Source organism: Oncorhynchus clarkii, chromosome 24 (assembly GCF_045791955.1).
Source record: "Oncorhynchus clarkii lewisi isolate Uvic-CL-2024 chromosome 24, UVic_Ocla_1.0, whole genome shotgun sequence".
NCBI lineage: Eukaryota > Metazoa > Chordata > Actinopteri > Salmoniformes > Salmonidae > Oncorhynchus > Oncorhynchus clarkii.
Window position 1 is genome coordinate 19,779,187 of NC_092170.1, and position 22,014 is coordinate 19,801,200.

At 42.4% G+C, this 22,014-nt stretch overlaps 1 protein-coding gene across 1 annotated transcript in view; it reads left to right on the forward strand.

Moving 5' to 3' along the window:
* LOC139382822 (membrane-associated phosphatidylinositol transfer protein 3-like) overlaps positions 1–10,309 on the forward strand; it is a 174,236-nt gene extending 163,927 nt beyond the window's left edge. The window contains exons 17-21 of the mRNA XM_071127052.1: positions 3,480–3,663; positions 3,820–3,948; positions 4,187–4,577; positions 7,245–9,205; positions 9,284–10,309. Coding sequence (XP_070983153.1) covers positions 3,480–3,663; positions 3,820–3,948; positions 4,187–4,510 — 637 coding nt within the window. The 3' untranslated portion in view covers positions 4,511–4,577; positions 7,245–9,205; positions 9,284–10,309. The remainder of the gene's footprint in view (positions 1–3,479; positions 3,664–3,819; positions 3,949–4,186; positions 4,578–7,244; positions 9,206–9,283) is intronic.
* The last annotated feature ends 11,705 nt before the right edge of the window (positions 10,310–22,014 follow it).

A 22,014-nucleotide genomic window follows, 5' to 3' on the forward strand; every position in this document is an offset into this window, starting at 1 on the left:
AAACAAAAAAATCATCAATCTACACACAATACCCCATACTGACAAAGCGAAAACAGGTTTTTAGATTATTTAAAAAATGTATATAATCTAAAAAAACAGAAATACCTTATTTACATATGTATTCAGAATCTGTGCTATTAGACTCGAAATTGAGCTCTGGTGCATCCTGTTTCCATTGATCATCCTTGAGATGTTTCTTCAACTTGATTGGAGTCCTCCTGTGGTAAATGTAATTGATTCGACATGATTTGAAAAGGCACACACCTGTCTATATAAGGTCCCACAGTTGACAGTGCATATCAGAACAAAAACCAATCCATGAGGTCGAAGGAATTGTCCTTAGAGCTCTGAGACAGCCCTTTGGCAGGGTAGCAAAACAAAATCTGCAGTATTGAAGGTCCCCAAGAACAAAGTGGCCTCCATCATTCTTAAATGGAACCACTAAGACTCTTTCCAGAGCTGACCGCCCAGCCAAACTGAGCAAACGGGGGAGAAAGGCCTTGGTCAAGGAGGTGACCAAGAACCCGGTGGTCATTCTGACAGCGCTCCAGAGTTCCTCTGTGGAGATGGGAGAACCTTCCAGAAGGACAACCATCTCTGCAGCACTCCACCAATCAGGCCTGTCATGACTGTCCTGATCAGGTCAGGTTACAGGAGACCACAACCCTACAGATTATCTCTCAACCCCAACAGAGAAGGAGAGATCTAGGGGTCTGAAGATGTGGGGGTTTTATGACCCTCACGCCCCTGGTAAATCTCAGGCCACAGACAAATTCCTTTGTCCTGTTACTATGGAGAACCAGCCTCAGAACATTAAACATGAAATAAAGGGACTTTGGAACAATGGTTTCCGTCAGCCACAATGGTGGTCATGATGATAGATGGAATATGAAAATGTATGTAATTTTTGTTTTGTTATTAAAGGTTAATAGATGACGTTATTACAAAAACATTGTAACATCAACAGTTTACCTAGTATATGTTTGATGTTTATACATTGTACGTTGTATTAAATATCCAAATCAAAGAGAATGTTTTGGTAAAGATGAAATGTGAAGTTAGTTGTCTAAAATTGGATTTGAGTACAATCTAGACCTTGCCTCATAACTTGGTACGCCCAGAGAATTGCCCTAAAGGGGGTTATGCCCACTTCTGACACGAGGGTATAAAACCTGTGAGTAAAGAATTTACAGACAAGACTACATGACCCAAGCTGCAGCCAAGGTCTAAAAAGTCAACGAACCCAGAACGCAACACAAGTTTGAAGTTTGAAGACAAATAAATATTTTTCTACCCAAGCTATGGATGAGTAGCTGTGTATAAGTGGGTGAATTCAAGCCGGACCCCCTAGCCTCCAATCCCAGAGAATCGTGGTATCGAAACGGTTTCATTCCTATGCTGTGAGCTCTGAGCTACAGAGCTGTCTGTCCCCCCTTCCAGAGCAAGGGTGAGGGAACAGCCAAAAGGACACTGACATCATGAGGACGACCAGAAAGGTGCGCCGGAGAAGTGCGTCATCGAGCAGCCTGAACGGTCCACGCAGAGAATCCTCTGAGATCTTCCCCACGTAATTACATCATTATATTCTGACCCATAAGAGCGGCAGTTTGTGGCAAGGCTAGGGTTAGAATAGCATAGCTGACAAATTCACCCAAATGTATATTTCTCTCGTGTATTTTCTTTTTCCTCTCTCTCTATGAAATCCCCATTTTGGGTAACACGCGCCATAGTGTGTTGGCCCGTTATACTAAGTTCTAATCAATAGCCTACAATCTGTTTTGTCTATGTGTATCTTTTATCATCATTTTAGCTTTCTCGTAAATAAATATTCAACTAAGATTGGTGTGGTACAAAGATTTACCCGGGTCCGTGCAGATTCACGGACTATACGACGTTCAGAAGGGGATTGTAGAGGTAACTAGCGGCTGTTTTAAAATCGATATTCTGATATTCTTTGAGGTAATTTGGGAAATAGAAACTCAATAAAAACTAGTTTTCCCGTGTTGCCCCAGGTTAATGAGTTAATAATTGCTTGATTCAGTTAAGCAAGCAATTATAAACTTTTAATCATTCGATGAACAACAGACGTCATATTAACTAATACAACGTCACGACAGGCCTTTATGGTAGAGTGGCCAGAGGGAAGCCACTCCTCAGTAAAAGGCACATGACAGCCCGCTTGGAGTTTGTCAAAGGCACCTAAAGACTCTCAGTGTAACCTCTGTTGTCGGGAGAAGGAGAAGACCAAGGTGCAGCGTGGTAAGTATTCATAATACCTTTTAATCAATACGAATACTTGAACAAAAAAATGACAAAACGACAAACGAACAGTTCTGCAAGGTGCAATACACAAAACAGAAAACAACTACCTACAACCCATAGTGGGAAAACAGGCTGCCTAAGTATGATTCTCAATCATAGACAACGATTGACAGCTGCCTCTGATTGGGAACCATACCAGGCCAAACACCTAGAAATAAAACACAGAGAACAAAACATAGAATGCCCACCCCAACTCACGCCCTGACCAAACTAAAATAGATACATAAAAAAGGAACTACGGTCAGGACGTGACTCTCAGACCATGAGAAAGAAGATTCTCTGGTCTGATGAATCCAAGATTGAACTCTTTGACCTGAATGTCAAGCATCACTTCTGGAGGAAACCTGGCACCATTCCTACGGTGAAGCATGGTGGTGGCAGCATCATGCTGTGGGGATGTTATAGCAGCAGGGACTGGGAGACTAGTCAGGATTGAGGCAAAGATGAACAGAGCAAAGTACACAGAGATCCTTGATGAAAATCTGCTCCAGAGCGCTCAGGATCTCAGACTGGGGAGAAGGTTCACCTTCCAACAGGAGAACAACCCTAGGCACACAGCAAAGACAACACATGAGTGGCTTCTGGACTCCGAAGTCTCCGAATGTCCTTGAGTGGCCCAGCCAGAGCCCAGACTTGAACCCGATCGAACATCTCTGGAGAGACCTGAAAATAGCTATGCAGTGACGCTCCCCATCCAACCTGACAGAGCTTGAGAGGATCTGCAAAGAAGAATGGGAGATACTCCCCAAATACAGGTGTGCCAAGCTTGTAACATCATACCAAAGCATACTTGAGGCTGTAATTGCTGCCAAAGGTGCTTCAACAAAGTACTAAAAAAAAACATTTTTTGTTTTTTATCTACATTTGCAATTTCTTTTAAATAATTAGCTTTGTCATTATGGGGTACTGTGTGTTGCTTGATAACGGAAAAAAATATTTAATCAATTTTAGAATAAGGCTGTATAAAGTAAAGGGGTCTGAATACTTTCCGAATGCACTGTACCTTTAACTTCCTTCATACTGGACATAAGAAATAATAAGAAAAAAAAAAGAAAATAAACCATAAATCTCAGAGGAATATTATTGATGTCAGTCTGTCTTTATGTTCAGTGAAACGACAATTCTCAGAGGAATTTATCTATTATCTTTGTGTCCAGACACTGGCAGGACCTGGGCTATCTTATCATCTACATCACAGGGAGGCCAGACATGCAGAAGCAGCGCGTGGTGTCATGGCTGTCCCAACACAACTTCCCCCAGGGCATGATCTTCTTCTCTGAGGGCCTGGTCCACGACCCACTGAGACAAAAAACCATCTTCCTCAGGAACCTAGTGCAGGAGGTACATTACATCTCTTTTTTTCTCTCCCTTTCTTTCTCTCTCTTCCTCTATTTCTCACGCACACTTCCTTGGTTCTCACAATGACATTGACTGTGGGCCTCCATCCCTCTCTGTCTATCTCTCTCTCTCTCTCTCTGTTCTATCTCTCTTTGCCAGTGTCACATTAAGATCAACTCAGCCTATGGCTCCATGAAGGACATCTCCGTGTACAACATGCTGGGTCTGAGTCCTTCACAGATTTATATTGTGGGCAGGCCTTCCAAGAAGTACCAGAATCAATGCCAGGTAGACATCAGGGGACTGTACACTCCTCTTCTACTTTTCTTTAACGATCAAGCTAATGGCATTGACTCACTAATAGTGAGTATCTATTCCGATGTATCTATTCCGGTCTGTCTGTGGCTTTTGTTCTTTCCTGTCACTCTCCATCTCTCTCTACCTGTTTAGTGTTCCATTCTTTATCTAACATGGCCAATCTCACTAACTCTCGTTCTCTCTCTCTCTCTCTCTCTCTTTCCCATAGTTCCTAAGTGATGGCTATGCAGTGCACCTCTCCTCACTGCAGTTTGGCCACCGGACCAGACCCAAGAAGACCTCCTCGGTCCGCATGGTCCTGAGGAAAGGCTCCTTCGGCCTCTCTGCCAAACCTGACTTCCTGTGTAAACGCACCCACCTGAGGAGAACCATGTCTGTCCAGCACCCTGACCCTCCCTGCACCCCCAACCCTAAGCCTGAGCGGGCCCAGAGCCAACCAGAGTCTGACCAGGATCCCGGGGGAGGAGGAGGGGGTGGCGGCCATGGTGTCTGGGGGCGGGCCTCCATGCACCGTGGAGACGCCACACCCTGACAGACAGAGAGAGATGGAGGGAAGATGGACAAGGTGGAGGACAAGGGTCTCATTGTCCATGGCCAAGGTGAGAACTCACACTTAAAGGGTTTAAATTGCCCTATATTATACTCCAACCACTATATGATCATACTGTCTCTCTATAATAGCAAAAAACTAAAAAATATCCCCCCAGAACGTGTTTCTGAGTTGTTGTACTTGAGGCTGTGAAAATATATTGTCTCTCTTCCATTGTGTAATGGAAGAGTCATTAACTTTACTGCAGCATAGTAGCAATTATGTCATGTGAATAAATGATTAATTCTGAATAATTTAGACATTCACCTTTGGTTCTTCAGCATTGTGTTCTAAGCCTTTGAGAACACAAGGCTTTGTAACGCTTTCACTCCAACACAGATTGATTTGCTTTGCTCATATTGTACTCTGGTGCAGTCAATAAATGTTCACCTTGATTTTGTTATGTTTTGTGGCGCGAGGGTCATCACAGCTGAAGTAGGTGCTGCAGGCATTATGATTTATACAGCTAAACAGAATAATAACAGCTTTACTGTCTGAGAGGAGGAGAGAGGGGGCAGAGAGGAAGAGAAGAGAGAGGGAGAGAGAGACTGAGAAATTGAAACATGGAGAGAGAGGTTGCAGTCAGAAAGATGGAGAGAGGTGAAAGAGAGAGAGGGATGGAGAAAGAAAGCGAAAAGGAAGAAATCGAATGGGGAGACCAGACAGAGAGAGCAGAGATCAGTCTGTATTCTCTCTCATAAATATTCATGAAGGAACCTGCGGTAGCTGTGCTATTATTAGGAACAGCTCCTTTATTTTCAACGCCCAATGCCTCCTATTTTCCCATTTTACAGAGCCGCATAGAGGGCCTGATGAGCTACAACTGGAGTGTCCAATCAAGCACGAAATCCACTCATTTCTAGATTTGGGAATAGTGTTTCTGCAATTACGGAGATTGGAGTGTGGGTGCTGTCACTTCAGTGGGCCTGTAGGAACTAATCTAGTTGGCTTTTGTTGGTAATGATAATACACAGGTGTATAGGATAATTCACTGTTCACTTATACAGCTGAAGTCGGAAGTTTTAATACTTAGGTTGGAGTCATTAAAACTCATTTTTCAACCACCATTTCTTGTTAACAAACTATAGTTTTGGCAAGTCAGTTAGGACATCTACTTTGTGCATGACACAAGTAATTTTACCAACAATTGTTTACAAACAGATTATTTCACTTATAATTCACTGTATCACAATTCCACTGGGTCAGAAGTTTACATACACTAAGTTGACTGTGCCTTTAAACAGCTTGGAAAATTCCAGAAAAGTATGTCATGGCTTTAGAAGCTTCTGATAGGCTAATCGACATAATTTGAGTCAATTGGAGGTGTACCTGTGGATGTATTTCAAGGCCTACCTTCAAACTCAGTGCCTCTTCGCTTGACATCATGGGAAAATCAAAAGAAGTCAGCCAAGACCACAGAAATAAAATTGTAGACCTCCACAAGTCTGGTTCATCCTTGGGAGCAATTTCCAAATGCTTGAAGGTACCTCATTCATATGTACAAACGACAGTAAACACTATGGGACCACGCAGCCGTCATACCGCTCAGGAAGGAGACGCCTTCTGTCTCCTAGAGATGAACGTACTTTGGTGCAAAAAGTGCAAATCAATCCCAGAACAACAGCAAAGGACCTTGTGAAGATGCTGTAGGAAACAGGTACAAAAGTATCTGTATCCACAGTAAAATGAGTCCTATATCGACATAACCTGAAAGGCTGCTCAGCAAAAAGCCACTGCTCCAAAACCGCCATAAAAAAAGACAGACTACGGTTTGCAACTGCACATGGGGACAAAGATCGTTGAAGAAATGTCCTCTGGTCTGATGAAACAAAAATATAACTGTTTGGCCATAACGACCATTGTCATGTTTGGAAGAAAAAGGGGGATGCTTGCAAGCCGAAGAACACCATCCCAATCGTGAAGGACGGGTGTGGCAGCATCATGTTGCTTTGCTGCAGGAGGGACTGGTGCATTTCACAAAATGGATGGCATCATGAGGGAGGAAAATTATGTGGATATATTGAAGCAACATCTCAAGACATCAGTCAGGAAGTTAAAGCTTGGTCGCAAATCGGTCTTCCAAATGGACAATGACCCCAAGCATACTTCCAAAGTTGTGGCAAAATGGCTTAAGGACAACAAAGTCAAGTTAGTGGAGTGGCCATCACAACGCCCTGACCTCAATCCCATAGAAAAGTTGTGGGCAGAACTGAAAAAGCGTGTGGAGGCAAGGAGGCCTCTACAAACCTGACTCAGTTACACCAGCTCTGTCAGGAGGAATGGGCCAAAATTCACCCAAATTATTATGGGAAACTTGTGGAAGGCTACCTGAAACGTTTGACCCAAGTTAAACAATTTAAAGGCAATGCTACCAAATACTAATTGAGTGTACGTAAACTTATGACCCACTGGGGATGTGATGAAAGAAAAAAAAGCTGAAATAAATCATTCTCTCTACTATTATTCTGACATTTCACATTCTTAAAATAAAGTGGTGATCCTAACTGACCTAAGACAGGGAATTTTTTACTAGGATTTAATGTCAGGAATTGTGAAAAACTGAGTTGAAATGTATTTGGCTAAGGTGTATGTAAACTTCCGACTTCAACTGTATATGGCTTTGGGCTTTGATTGGAATAGGAACCACTAACCTAAACAAATCTTTCTTTCTTTTCAGTGTTGTCACCTATATTGGATCTTCTGCTGGTATCAGTTGTGTTAACCTACTGCTTGGCTGCTTGGCCCTCTACACATCTTCAACAGCTTCTCCATTCCCAGGACTCATGTCTAATATTCCTCAAGCTTTCACCTAATGCTTGAAACAGCCATGCATTCATCTTAATGCGGCCTCTCAAGCTCAAATTATGTCCAAGTTTTTTCAGTGGCAGTGCTATTGAAACAGTATGTTGTTTTTTGTCAAGCAAAGAGAGAGACACTTTGGTCATTTGTTTCATGGTGCAAAAACACTTGCTACAGAACAGGAGATCAACACACAGACACCACCACAGTCAAATGCTAGAAGACTCCCTCTCGTCCCCCACTGGGAATAGCAACAGAGGAGATCCTGTTGAAACCTATGTAGCAATGTTCTAGCCCAAGCAATATACCATCAGGAGATGTTCCAGACAGTGTGTTCATTGACCTGTTGTGTTGACAGGTGGCAGAGCTACACTGACAGACTCCTGCAATTATCCTTTATATACATAGGACAGACATCTTGTCCCTCTCTATGGTCTGTGTCCCCAGGAGTGCTGTGGGCCTCTGGCTGCTTCACACTGTGGACATTAACCTTATGTTCCTCAGCCCGGCTGACCTGACCTAACCCCACTCCAGCCTCAGCCCTATAGCCATCCATCCATCCATCTCTCCCTCTCTCATTCAGTTAGTCAGTGAGGCAGAACACGGCTTCAGACAGCAGCCTGGTAGGGGGTCCATGGCCACTGAACCGACGACAGAGTGGACAGCCGAAAGCTGCTCTGTCTTGCACTATCCAAGTACTACAGTATACCGCGGTGCTTGGTGTTCTGTAGGTCTGAATCCTAAAGGATGTGTTGTATCTCAGCACACTCGCTGCAGGCTGTGACAATGCCTGTGGAATGCTGTTCCTCCTGGTGGCTCAGATACAATAGCGGGATTTGCTTGCTGTTGTTGTGATCTTATATCTGACTGCAGGTGTGTAACTACATGTTTTACTCCTCTGTCAGGATCCTGGGCATGTATGGATGGACTGAGTATGATGTGCTTTGTAAAGCTGTTTGAGGGAATGGTTGTACTGAATTGACCCAAAATTCTTTACAAGGTTGTGATGAGATAGACTCAGACATCAGAGTAGTCATGACGACCTCACATGAGGAATGATGAAACAACTGATTGAATATTGTTATTGTCAGAAGTCTAAAAGGTGGAACTGACACTGAGAAGTGAAATGTTCTATGAACGGTATATCTTTCAATAGATCCTAACATTCCTGTCGGGTGAAATAACATCATTCAGAATGTTCTAGCTACCATCCATTTTAGGAAAGCTTACAGCTTGAACTGTAAGGGTCGTCGTTGGACTAATGAAGGGGTGTGTCTATTGATATGAGATACCATGTCATCATATCTACTCTACTATGGTGGGTTAGTAAAAGATCTGACCTCTCTGTGCAACTCACATATTTTTCTATAATGAAAACTGTGTACAGAAATATTTTAAAAGTGTGTTTTTTTAACATGGTTGTTTAACGTGACTGATAGTTACTTTTGCCTTAAATTGTATTTTGTTGTTGTGTAGAATTATGAAAATTACATTATTATCCTAATTGCTTGACCAAAGTAGGAGTTTGACATTCATGAGAAAGTGTGTTGTATCGACTTGATATTTTGTCTTGTATACATTTGAAGTATATTCTGAAAGGGAGTCATGCGTCATGCATGCACTGTGAGTGTGTGTTATTGTGTGTGTGTACGTTTCTATATTTTCAAGTATTAAGTATTTATGGTGTAAATACCTGTAGCTCCAATATGCTCCTGAGCACGACAAGTAAAGACCATGTATTCTGGAGGGAGAAGTCAAAGGTTGGTCAGTGTTGCCTGTTCTTCAAGGCAGGAGTAGTATTGTGTTCTTCAAGGCAGGAGTAGTATTGTGTTCTTCAAGGTAGGAGTAGTACTGTGTTCTTCAAGGCAGGAGTAGTATTGTGTTCTTCAAGGCAGGAGTAGTACTGTGTTCTTCAAGGCAGGAGTAGTACTGTGTTCTTCAAGGCAGGAGTAGTACTGTGTTCTTCAAGGCAGGAGTAGTACTGTGTTCTTCAAGGCAGGAGTAGTACTGTGTTCTTCAAGGCAGGAGTAGTATTGTGTTCTTCAAGGCAGGAGTAGTAGTGTGTTCTTCAAGGCAGGAGTAGTAGTGTGTTCTCATATGGGTCAGATTTAACACGAGTGTCTCACCAAGAATTGCACTGGCAGGGTTTTTATAACTGTTGAGAAAGAGCAAGAGCTTTTAGAGTTGTCTCAGGGTTAAGCTTCAAACCCCATTGACTGGAGAAGAATCCTCCCCGTTGGCAGGAAACCAGAAGCATAGAGTTAGTTATTTGCTTTCCTCTTTTATTGAACCACATAGAGTAACACACCTTCGGGCCAGTACCTAAGCTTACTAAACTAATGACAGAACAGTAGCTATATTTAAAACATGTGAATGTAAAAATGTTTCTGTATCCCCATCCCTATAATAATGTCAATAACATACCAGCAACGATGTCCTGGTCTGGGTAAATACTGTTTGATAGGATGATATACACTTTGACTTGTGATTTGTATCTTGATCATGACAATGTCATCTGATCGTGACGATGTCTTAACTTAACCCATCAATATAATGTGTTGTACACTGTATGGTACTCACTGTATTTTCAACGACACTACCATTGGGTGTTGTACAGTACACTATTTACAGTAATTCTGATTTCAGCTGGCCTGTTTCCTATAAAATGTGGTGGGAAGGGCAAAACAATTGCCATTCAATATTTTACATAATTTATGTGAATGAAGTGATATATCTTTATTTATTGTCATGTTGTTCTATCTGGAGGAAAACTGTATGGTCAGAGTTACACTGCTGCAGAAATCAAATTGAACATTTTGTACAGTTTTAATGTAGTGGAAACATTTGTTTATATGATATAGTTTCCTGTAATTGTGTTATTGGACTTCAACCATCTCTCACCATCCTGTCAGTAATAAAAAATGAGCACAGACAAACACTCAATTTGGTTCAATGCTCCTTGATTAACTGTCTCCTCCAGCTCTAAGAATCAGTCCTGAGAACTTCCTCCCATCATTCTAATGACTCCATCAAGCCCATAATCACACAGCTTTGTGCAGACCTCTTCTTAATATTTATGCTAATCCACAGCTATTTGGAAAGCTTTACCAGATAGACCACATTGTCAAACTTAACCCTGAAATTGAACCCCTCGCAGCCTTATTTTGACTTCCTGTGTCCTTATCCTTGTTGTTATGAATCTCATTTGTCTTTGGTATATTAATGGATATATTAATGGGGAGAAAAGTTAGTTCACAGGAAGTCTGTAGAAAGTATTGCCTACTTTTTGACATCATTTGTCATACTGCCAAGCCTCTCTGGCCTGATCAATATCTGGAATGGAGGCTTTCCCTATAAGACTCATGTAGTCATTGTCACTGGTCATTACAAAGTCAAACAAACATTTACTTCTCCATCAAATACACTCTGAGGCAAAACAAAAGCTTTCTAGACTTGATAGTATAGGGATTATGATAACTGCAACTCTATTTATCCTCATTCACAGTTACCAGGCCTACAGTATGTAGTAACTATTGTTCTTCTGAACAGTGTTCAGAAGTTCTACCATTACCTCTCTTCTTCCACATAAAGAATTCCCTTAATTGTAAAGGCTTTTTGAAGCCTGGCAGAGTTGTTCCTTTGGGCTATGATAGGAGTCGTGACTTCCATCTCATTCAGTTTGATTAATTGCACTTGATTTCTTTGGCTGCAAAGCTATTCCCTTAAATGGTCGACAACACAGCAGAGGGCCATCATGCCATGCAATCACTTTAAAATATGGCTCACACAGCGGGAGAGAGGGGACTGGAAAGGCAACAACATACTCGACACACAAACTCGTCTCAGCACATACAGTACCAGTGGAACCACCTACTCATTCCAGGGTTTTTCTTTATTTTTACTATTTTCTACATTGTAGAATAATAGTGAAGATATCAAAACTATGAAATAACACATTTGGAATCATGTAGTAACCAAGAAAGTGTTAAACCAATCAAAATATATTTTATATTTGAGATTCTTTAAACTAGCCTCCACCCAAAAACAGAAATACCTTATTTACATTGGTATTCAGACTCGAAATTAAGCTCAGGTGCAACACGTTCCATTGATTATCCTTGAGATGTTTCTACAACTTGAATGGAGTCCACCTGTGGTAAATTCAATTGATTGGACATGATTTGGAAAGGCACACACCTGTCTATATAAGGTCCCACAGTTGACAGTGCAGGTCAGAGCAAAAACCAAGCCATGAGGTCGAAGGATGGTCGATGGTCACTCTGACAGAGCTCTAGAGTTCCTCTGTGGAGATGGGAGAACCTTCCAGAAGGACAACCATCTCTGCAGAACTCCACCAATCAGGTCTTTATGGTAGAGTGGCCAGACGGAAGCCACTGCTCAGTAAAAGGCACATGACAGTGCACTTGGAGTTTGCCAAAAGGAACTTAAAAGACTCTCAAACCATGAGAAACAAGATGCTCTGGTCTGATGAAACCAAGATTAAACTCTTCTGATCGAACATCTCTGGAGAGGCCTGAAAATAACTTTGTAGCGAAGCTCCCCATACAACCTGACAGAGCTTGAGAGGATCTGCAGAGAAGAATTGGAGATACTCCCCAAATACAGGTGTGCTAAGCTTGTAGCGTCATACCCAATTACACTCGAGGCTGTAATCGCTGCTAAAGGTGCTTCAACAAAGTACTGAGTAGTAAAGGGTCTGAATATATATGTAAATGTGATATTTTAGTAGTTGTTTTATTATAAATTTGTTTTAATTAATTCAAACCTGTTGTTGCTTTGTCATTATGGGGAATTGTGTGTAGATTGATGAGGAAAAAAACAATTTAATCAATTTCAGAATAATGCTGTAATCTAACCAAATTTGGAAGAAGTCAAGGCATCTGAATACCTTCTGAAGGCACTGTAACATGTTAGGTAATCCATGTACTTGATAGAAAGTGGTCTCAAGACCACTATGGAGTCCCACTGAAAGTGGTTGTTATGATTTGTAGAATGTGGCCTGAAATAGCCCCTAGCAGCGCAGCACTTCAGTGCTCATAAAGACTGAGGAAATATGCGTCTGCACATCTTGGTTGTGAAACAGAAGTATAAAGCCGCCAAACAGGGGAGTAGAGAACTCAGAAGGCGTGCAGCAACAGATCATGTTTTGTTCAAATATAATTGACTAGTACATCAAAATTCTTATTCACAGGACACATACTGTACGTCTACTTGCACAGCAGTAACGTTCCAGCTCATACTTTTCCAGAATTATCTAGCTCCAAAAGAACTCTCTACTAAACTTCTCTATGGCAGGTAGTTACAGAGCGTGGAACCACTTGCCAGTGCTGAATCACAGGGATTGTTATTCCTGGACAGAAATCAAAAGCTTAATTTGTCCTGTGATCTTGCCGGTGACTTCTGGATGCCACAGCAGGGAGGAAATGCTTTAAACTCTGCCTAGATAAACAGCCCAGTGCATATGAGAGAGAGAGAGAGAGAGAGAGAGAGAGAGAGAGAGAGAGTTTAATGAAAGTGAAACTTAAGCTAATACAAAACAAAATAAACGAATAAACGAATCGTGATGACAATGTAGTGCGAACAGGCAACTAAACATAAACAATATCCCATAACCCACAGGTGAAAAATGCAACTTAAGTATGATCCCCAATTAGAGACAACGATTACCAGCTGCCTCTAATTGGGAATCATACACAAACACCAACATAGAAAAATAAACCTAGAACCCCACATAGTAATTATAACGCCACAGGTAACTTTCACAAAGCTGTGAACGATCTGAGAGACAAGGCAAGAACGGCATTCTATGCCATCAAAAGGAACATAAAATTCAACGTACCAATTAGGATCTGGCTAAAAATACTTGAATCAGTCATAGAGCCCATTGCCCTTTATGGTTGTGAGGTATGGGGTCCACTCACCAACCAAGATTTCACAAAATGGGACAAACACCAAATTGAGACTCTGCACGCAGAATTCTGCAAAAATAACCTCCGTGTACAACGTAGAACACCAAATAATGCATGCAGAGCAGAATTAGGCCGATACCCACTAATTATCAAAATCTAGGAAAGAGCTGTTAAATTATACAACCACCTAAAAGGAAGTGATTCCCAAACCTTCCATAACAAAGCCATCACCTACAGAGAGATGAACCTGGAGAAGAGTCCCCTAAGCAAGCTGGTCCTGGGGCTCTGTTCACAAACACAAACACACCCCACAGAGCCCCAGGACAGCAGCACAATCAGACCAAAGCAAATCATGAGAAAACAAAAATAAAATGCTATTTGGCCCTAAACAGAGAGTACACAGTGGCAGAATACCTGACCACTGTGACTGACCCAAACTTAAGGAAAGCTTTGACTATATACAGACTCAGTGAGCATAGCCTTGCGATTGAGAAAGGCCGCCGTAGGCAGACATGGCTCTCAAGAGAAGACAGGCTATGTGCACACTGCCCACAAAATGAGGTGGAAACTGAGCTGCACTTCCTAACCTCCTGCCCAATGTATGACCATATTAGAGACATATTTCCCTCAGATTACACAGATCCACAAATAATTCGAAAACAAACCCAATTTTGATTAACTCCCATATCTAAAAAATCAAATCAAATTTTATTTGTCACATACACATGGTTAGCAGATGTTAATGCGAGTGTAGCGAAATGCTTGTGCTTCTAGTTCCGACAATGCAGTAATAACAAGTAATCTAACTAACAATTCCAAAACTACTGTCTTGTACACAGTGTAAGGGGATAAAGAATATGTACATAAGGATATATGAATGAGTGATGGTACAGAGCAGCAGAGGCAAGATACAGTAGATGGTATCGAGTACAGTATGTACAAATGAGATGAGTATGTAAACAAAGTGGCATAGTTTAAAGTGGCTAGTGATACATGTATTACATAAGGATACAGTCAATGATATAGAGTACAGTATATACGTATGCATATGAGATGAATAATGTAGGGTAAGTAACATTATATAAGGTAGCATTGTTTAAAGTGGCTAGTGATATATTTACATCATTTCCCATCAATTCCCATTATTAAAGTGGCTGGAGTTGAGTCAGTGTCAGTGTGTTGGCAGCAGCCACTCAGTGTTAGTGGTGGCTGTTTAACAGTCTGATGGCCTTGTGATAGAAGCTGTTTTTCAGTCTCTCGGTCCCAGCTTTGATGCACCTGTACTGACCTCGCCTTCTGGATGATAGCGGGGTGAACAGGCAGTGGCTCGGGTGGTTGATGTCCTTGATGATATTTATGGCCTTCCTGTGACATCGGGTGGTGTAGGTGTCCTGGAGGGCAGGTAGTTTGCCCCCGGTGATGCGTTGTGCAGACCTCACTACCCTCTGGAGAGCCTTACGGTTGAGGGCGGTGCAGTTGCCATACCAGGCGGTGATACAGCCCGCCAGGATGCTCTCGATTGTGCATCTGTAGAAGTTTGTGAGTGCTTTTGGTGACAAGCCGAATTTCTTCAGCCTTCTGAGGTTGAAGAGGCGCTGCTGCGCCTTCTTCACGATGCTGTCTGTGTGAGTGGACCAATTCAGTTTGTCTGTGATGTGTATGCCGAGGAACTTAAAACTTGCTACCCTCTCCACTACTGTTCCATCGATGTGGATAGGGGGGTGTTCCCTCTGCTGTTTCCTGAAGTCCACAATCATCTCCTTAGTTTTGTTGACGTTGAGTGTGAGGTTATTTTCCTGACACCACACTCCGAGGGCCCTCACCTCCTCCCTGTAGGCCGTCTCGTCGTTGTTGGTAATCAAGCCTACCACTGTTGTGTCGTCCGCAAACTTGATGATTGAGTTGGAGGCGTGCGTGGCCACGCAGTCGTGGGTGAACAGGGAGTACAGGAGAGGGCTCAGAACGCACCCTTGTGGGGCCCCAGTGTTGAGGATCAGCGGGGAGGAGATGTTGTTGCCTACCCTCACCACCTGGGGGCGGCCCGTCAGGAAGTCCAGTACCCAGTTGCACAGGGCGGGGTCGAGACCCAGGGTCTCGAGCTTGATGACGAGCTTGGAGGGTACTATGGTGTTGAATGCCGAGCTGTAGTCGATGAACAGCATTCTCACATAGGTATTCCTCTTGTCCAGATGGGTTAGGGCAGTGTGCAGTGTGGTTGAGATTGCATCGTCTGTGGACCTATTTGGGCGGTAAGCAAATTGGAGTGGGTCTAGGGTGTCAGGTAGGGTGGAGGTGATATGGTCCTTGACTAGTCTCTCAAAGCACTTCGTGATGACGGATGTGAGTGCTACGGGGCGGTAGTCGTTTAGCTCAGTTACCTTAGCTTTCTTGGGAACAGGAACAATGGTGGCCCTCTTGAAGCATGTGGGAACAGCAGACTGGTATAGGGATTGATTGAATATGTCCGTAAACACACCGGCCAGCTGGTCTGCGCATGCTCTGAGGGCGCGGCTGGGGATGCCGTCTGGGCCTGCAGCCTTGCGAGGGTTAACACGTTTAAATGTCTTACTCACCTCGGCTGCAGTGAAGGAGAGACCGCATGTTTTCGTTGCAGGCCGTGTCAGTGGCACTGTATTGTCCTCAAAGCGGGCAAAAAGTTATTTAGTCTGCCTGGGAGCAAGACATCCTGGTCCGTGACTGGGCTGGATTTCTTCCTGTAGTCCGTGATTGACTGTAGACCCTGCCACATGCCTCTTGTGTCTGAGCCGTTGAATTGAGATTCTACTTTGTCTCTGTACTGGCGCTTAGCTTGTTTGATAGCCTTGCGGAGGGAATAGCTGCACTGTTTGTATTCGGTCATGTTACCAGACACCTTGCCCTGATTAAAAGCAGTGGTTCGCGCTTTCAGTTTCACACGAATGCTGCCATCAATCCACGGTTTCTGGTTAGGGAATGTTTTAATCGTTGCTATGGGAACGACATCTTCAACGCACGTTCTAATGAACTCGCACACCGAATCAGCGTATTCGTCAATGTTGTTATCTGACGCAATACGAAACATCTCCCAGTCCACGTGATGGAAGCAGTCTTGGAGTGTGGAGTCAGCTTGGTCGGACCAGCGTTGGACAGACCTCAGCGTGGGAGCCTCTTGTTTTAGTTTCTGTCTGTAGGCAGGGATCAACAAACTGGAGTCGTGGTCAGCTTTTCCGAAAGGGGGGCGGGTCAGGGCCTTATATGCGTCGCGGAAGTTAGAGTAACAATGATCCAAGGTCTTTCCACCCCTGGTTGCGCAATCGATATGCTGATAAAATTTAGGGAGTCTTGTTTTCAGATTAGCCTTGTTAAAATCCCCAGCTACAATGAATGCAGCCTCCGGATAAATCGTTTCCAGTTTGCAGAGAGTTAAATAAATTTTGTTCAGAGCCATCGATGTGTCTGCTTGGGGGGGGGTATATACGGCTGTGATTATAATCGAAGAGAATTCTCTTGGTAGATAATGCGGTCTACATTTGATTGTGAGGAATTCTAAATCAGGTGAACAGAAGGATTTGAGTTCCTGTATGTTTCTTTCATCACACCATGTCACGTTGGCCATGAGGCATACGCCCCCGCCCCTCTTCTTACCAGAAAGATGTTTGTTTCTGTCAGCGCGATGCGTGGAGAAACCCGTTGGCTGCACCGCTTCGGATAGAGTCTCTCCAGTGAGCCATGTTTCAGTGAAGCAAAGGACGTTACAGTCTCTGATGTCCCTCTGGAATGCTACCCTTGCTCGGATTTCATCAACCTTGTTGTCAAGAGACTGGACATTGGCAAGAAGAATGCTAGGGAGTGGTGCACGGTGTGCCCGTCTCCGGAGTCTGACCAGAAGACCGCCTCGTTTCCCTCTCTTTCGGAGTCGTTTTTTTGGGTCGCTGCATAGGATCCACTCCGTTGTCCTGTTTGTAAGGCAGAACACAGGATCCGCGTCGCGAAAAACATATTCTTGGTCGTACTGATGGTGAGTTGACGCTGATCTTATATTCAGTAGTTCTTCTCGACTGTATGTAATGAAACCTAAGATGACCTGGGGTACTAATGTAAGAAATACGTAAAAAAAACAAAAAACTGCATAGTTTCCTAGGAACGTGAAGCGAGGCGGCCATCTCTGTCGGCGCCGGAAGTCTGAGGAGTCAGTTTTCACTGGGTGAAATACCACAGTGTGGCATCACAGCAGCAAGATTTGTGCCCTGTTACCAGAAGAAAAGGGCAACCAGTGAAGAACAAACACCATTGTAAATACAACCCATATTTATGCTAATTTTTGCTAATTTTCCCTTGTGTACTTTAACCATTTGTACATTGTTACAACACTGTATATATACATAATATGACATTTGTAATGTCTTTATTGTTTTGAAACTTCTGTATGTGTAATGTTTACTGTTCTTTTTTATTGTTTATTTCACTTTTGTATATTATTTACCTCACCTGTTTTGGCAATGTTAACACGTTTCCCATGCCTATAAAGCCCCTTGAATTGAGACAGACAGACAGACAGACAGACAGACAGACACAAAAAAATGTAGAAGGGAATTACTTTGGAAATAAATTATTTACATTACTTCATGTATTCATTATATAGTGGTTTCCATCAGAATACTTTAAAAATATTTTGAAAATATGATTAATTCTGTCTCTGTTTTCTATTTAAACTCAGAGGACAAAAAATTTAAAAAAAGGTCATGCACCCGAGCCACGAAAGGTCACGTACCTGAGCCTATTATTTATCAGACGGTTCCCACACTGGCTACGTCTTTGGATTTGACTGCCAGCTTGCATGGCCTCATCTGATCTGATTTCATCAATATTTACCTGGCTTTAGTGGTTTTATTGGATCTCAAAAGAAGAGCTGCGGGACTAGCCCTTGTTTCTGCACTTTGCATGCTGGCCACCAATATGTAACTTTATGGAATCACATTCATGAGAATGCAGCTGAATCATTATCTTTGTCTGCCAGGATCCAGGCATGGTAAGACCTGGCAAGATGACAAGCTTTCAATAAGCAAAGAATATAATAGATAATAAGTTCCTTCAGTCACTTATTCATTTTATAATTCACCAGAAATCAAATAATTGTTAGACTTCGGTTCTTTATTACTTAGGTCAAATATATGATGTTTCTTATCGGCAGGATGTTAGACAAAAGAAAACAATTAGATTAGTTACAACATTTCCGTAACTGTGTAGGTACCGTTGAAGAACAAATATCTTACTTCCAGCACTGTGAAAGACATAAACATATTTTTTTTAACCTGTTAAGTTGACTGAGAACCCGTTCTCATTTACATCAACAACCTGGAGAATAGTTACAGGGGAGAGGAGGGGGGATGAATGAGCCAATTGGAAGCTGGGGAGGTGGCCAAATTGGCAATTTAGCCAGGACACCAGGGTTAACACCCTTACTTTTATGATAAGTGCCATGGGATGTTTAGTGATCACAGAGAGTCAAAACACCTGTTTAATGTCCCATCTAAATGGCAGCACCCTACACAGGGCAATGTCCCCAATCACTGCTCAGGGGCATTGGGAAAAATGTTTTAGACCAGAGAAAAGAGTGCCTCCTATTGGCCTTTCTACAGCACTTCCAGCAGCATATGGTCTCCCATCCAGGACCAACCCTGCTTTCCATCAGAAACAAACCAGCAGTGGGTTACGGGGCGGTATGCTGCAAGCTGAAAAGGTATGGCATTTGAATGCGTTCTGCACATGAAAACACTAGATTCACTTTTAACTTTGGGTCCGGCGCTTCCCATTGTGTCGTCCATTATTTCCAAGGCAATGTATAGAACGTTGGCGTTAATTCCTTACGTTCCATCAGTTGACACCTTACAATAAAACAAGCAGACATAGTCATTTCACAAGCTAGCTCTCTCAGAAAAGCACATGTTGTTCTGTCTGTTTGTTCTGATAGAAATGATGGTACTAATGTCATAGTATCCCAGACTTGTTTATGAATGTATTAACATGATCTTCTTTCGAACTGTAAAACTTATAGACTATAATTTCTTGAATCTACAACAACCAGACAGACTATAATTTCTTGAATCTACAACAACCAGACAGACTATAATTTCTTGAATCTACAACAACCCAACAGACTATAATTTCTTGAATCTACAACATCCAGACAGACTATAATTTCACAAGCTACCTCTCTCAGAAAATGACCTATTGTTCAGGTGATAGAAATGACAATAATCTGAGTTTAACCCAGACTTGAACTGTATGTTTACCACAGTATAATAGCACCATTCAGTTCTCTCTGATCTCTCCATGACAGCTCTAACCTTCCACAATGAGCTGGAAGAACTTGGTGGTGTCTCTATACTCTGTGGTTGTTGCCATGCAGTTGAATAGTCCTGGGTGGAGGTCCCTTGGTGATGGTGACCTTGGCCTCTGCCCCATTGCCGACCAGCTCTAGGGCCTCCCGTCCAGCAGCTACGACACCATCACAGGGGGTTTGGCATAGATGGGACAGGACAGCACCATGTCACTGAACTCCTCCATTGTCACATTGTCTGTACCTGACAGATCTGTGAGGACAGCATGAGGAGAGGAATATTATATTATGATAAGGATCAATAGGGCTCTCCAACTTAATTGAGTGTGTGCTAAGGCATAAACAGATGTATCATGCTATGAATTCTATTGTAAATGTACACTACTGTTCAAAAGTTTGGGGTCACTTAGAAATGTCCTTGTTTTTGAAAGAAAAGCACATTTTTGTCCTTTAAAATAACATAACATTTATCAGAAATACAGTGTAGACATTGTTAATGTTGTAAATGGCTATTGTGGCTGGAAATTAGATTTTTTGAAATTGATTTTTAATGGAATATCTACATAGGCGTACAGAGACCCATTATCAGCAACCATCACTCCTGTGTTCCATTGACACGTTGTGTTAGCTAATCCAAGTGTATCATTTTAAAAGGCTAATTGATCAATTTTGCAATTGTTAGCACAGCTGAAAACTGTTGTTGTGATTAAAGAAGCAATACAACTGGCCTTCTTTAGACTAGTTGAGTATCTGGAGCATTAGCATGTGTGGGTTTAATTACAGGCTCAAAATCTTCTGAAACTCGTCAGTCTATTCTTGTTCTGAGAAATGAAGGCTATTCCATGCGATAAATTGCCAAGAAACTGAAGATCTCGTACAACGCTATGTACTACTCCCTTCACAGAACAACGCTAACTGTCTCTAACCAGAATAGAAAGAGGAGTGGGTGGCCCCGGTGCACCACTGAGCAAGAGGACAAGTGCATTAGAGTGTCTAGCTTGAGAAACAGACAAGTCCTCAACTGGCAGCTTCATTAAATAGTACCCTCAAAACACAAGTCTCAACGTCAGCAGTGAAGAGGCGACTCCGGGCTGCTGGCCTTCTAGGCAGAGTTGCTATTTCCAGTGTCTGTGTTCTTTTATTATACCTAAATGACTAAAAGCCCCTTGAATTGAGACAGACAGACAGACAGACAGACAGACAGACAGACAGACAGACAGACAGACAGACAGACAGACAGACAGACAGACACAAAAAAATGTAGAAGGGAATTACTTTGGAAATAAATTATTTACATTACTTCATGTATTCATTATATAGTGGTTTCCATCAGAATACTTTAAAAATATTTTGAAAATATGATTAATTCTGTCTCTGTTTTCTATTTAAACTCAGAGGACAAAAAATTTAAAAAAAGGTCATGCACCCGAGCCACGAAAGGTCACGTACCTGAGCCTATTATTTATCAGACGGTTCCCACACTGGCTACGTCTTTGGATTTGACTGCCAGCTTGCATGGCCTCATCTGATCTGATTTCATCAATATTTACCTGGCTTTAGTGGTTTTATTGGATCTCAAAAGAAGAGCTGCGGGACTAGCCCTTGTTTCTGCACTTTGCATGCTGGCCACCAATATGTAACTTTATGGAATCACATTCATGAGAATGCAGCTGAATCATTATCTTTGTCTGCCAGGATCCAGGCATGGTAAGACCTGGCAAGATGACAAGCTTTCAATAAGCAAAGAATATAATAGATAATAAGTTCCTTCAGTCACTTATTCATTTTATAATTCACCAGAAATCAAATAATTGTTAGACTTCGGTTCTTTATTACTTAGGTCAAATATATGATGTTTCTTATCGACAGGATGTTAGACAAAAGAAAACAATTAGATTAGTTACAACATTTCCGTAACTGTGTAGGTACCGTTGAAGAACAAATATCTTACTTCCAGCACTGTGAAAGACATAAACATATTTTTTTTAACCTGTTAAGTTGACTGAGAACCCGTTCTCATTTACATCAACAACCTGGAGAATAGTTACAGGGGAGAGGAGGGGGGATGAATGAGCCAATTGGAAGCTGGGGAGGTGGCCAAATTGGCAATTTAGCCAGGACACCAGGGTTAACACCCTTACTTTTATGATAAGTGCCATGGGATGTTTAGTGATCACAGAGAGTCAAAACACCTGTTTAATGTCCCATCTAAATGGCAGCACCCTACACAGGGCAATGTCCCCAATCACTGCTCAGGGGCATTGGGAAAAATGTTTTAGACCAGAGAAAAGAGTGCCTCCTATTGGCCTTTCTACAGCACTTCCAGCAGCATATGGTCTCCCATCCAGGACCAACCCTGCTTTCCATCAGAAACAAACCAGCAGTGGGTTACGGGGCGG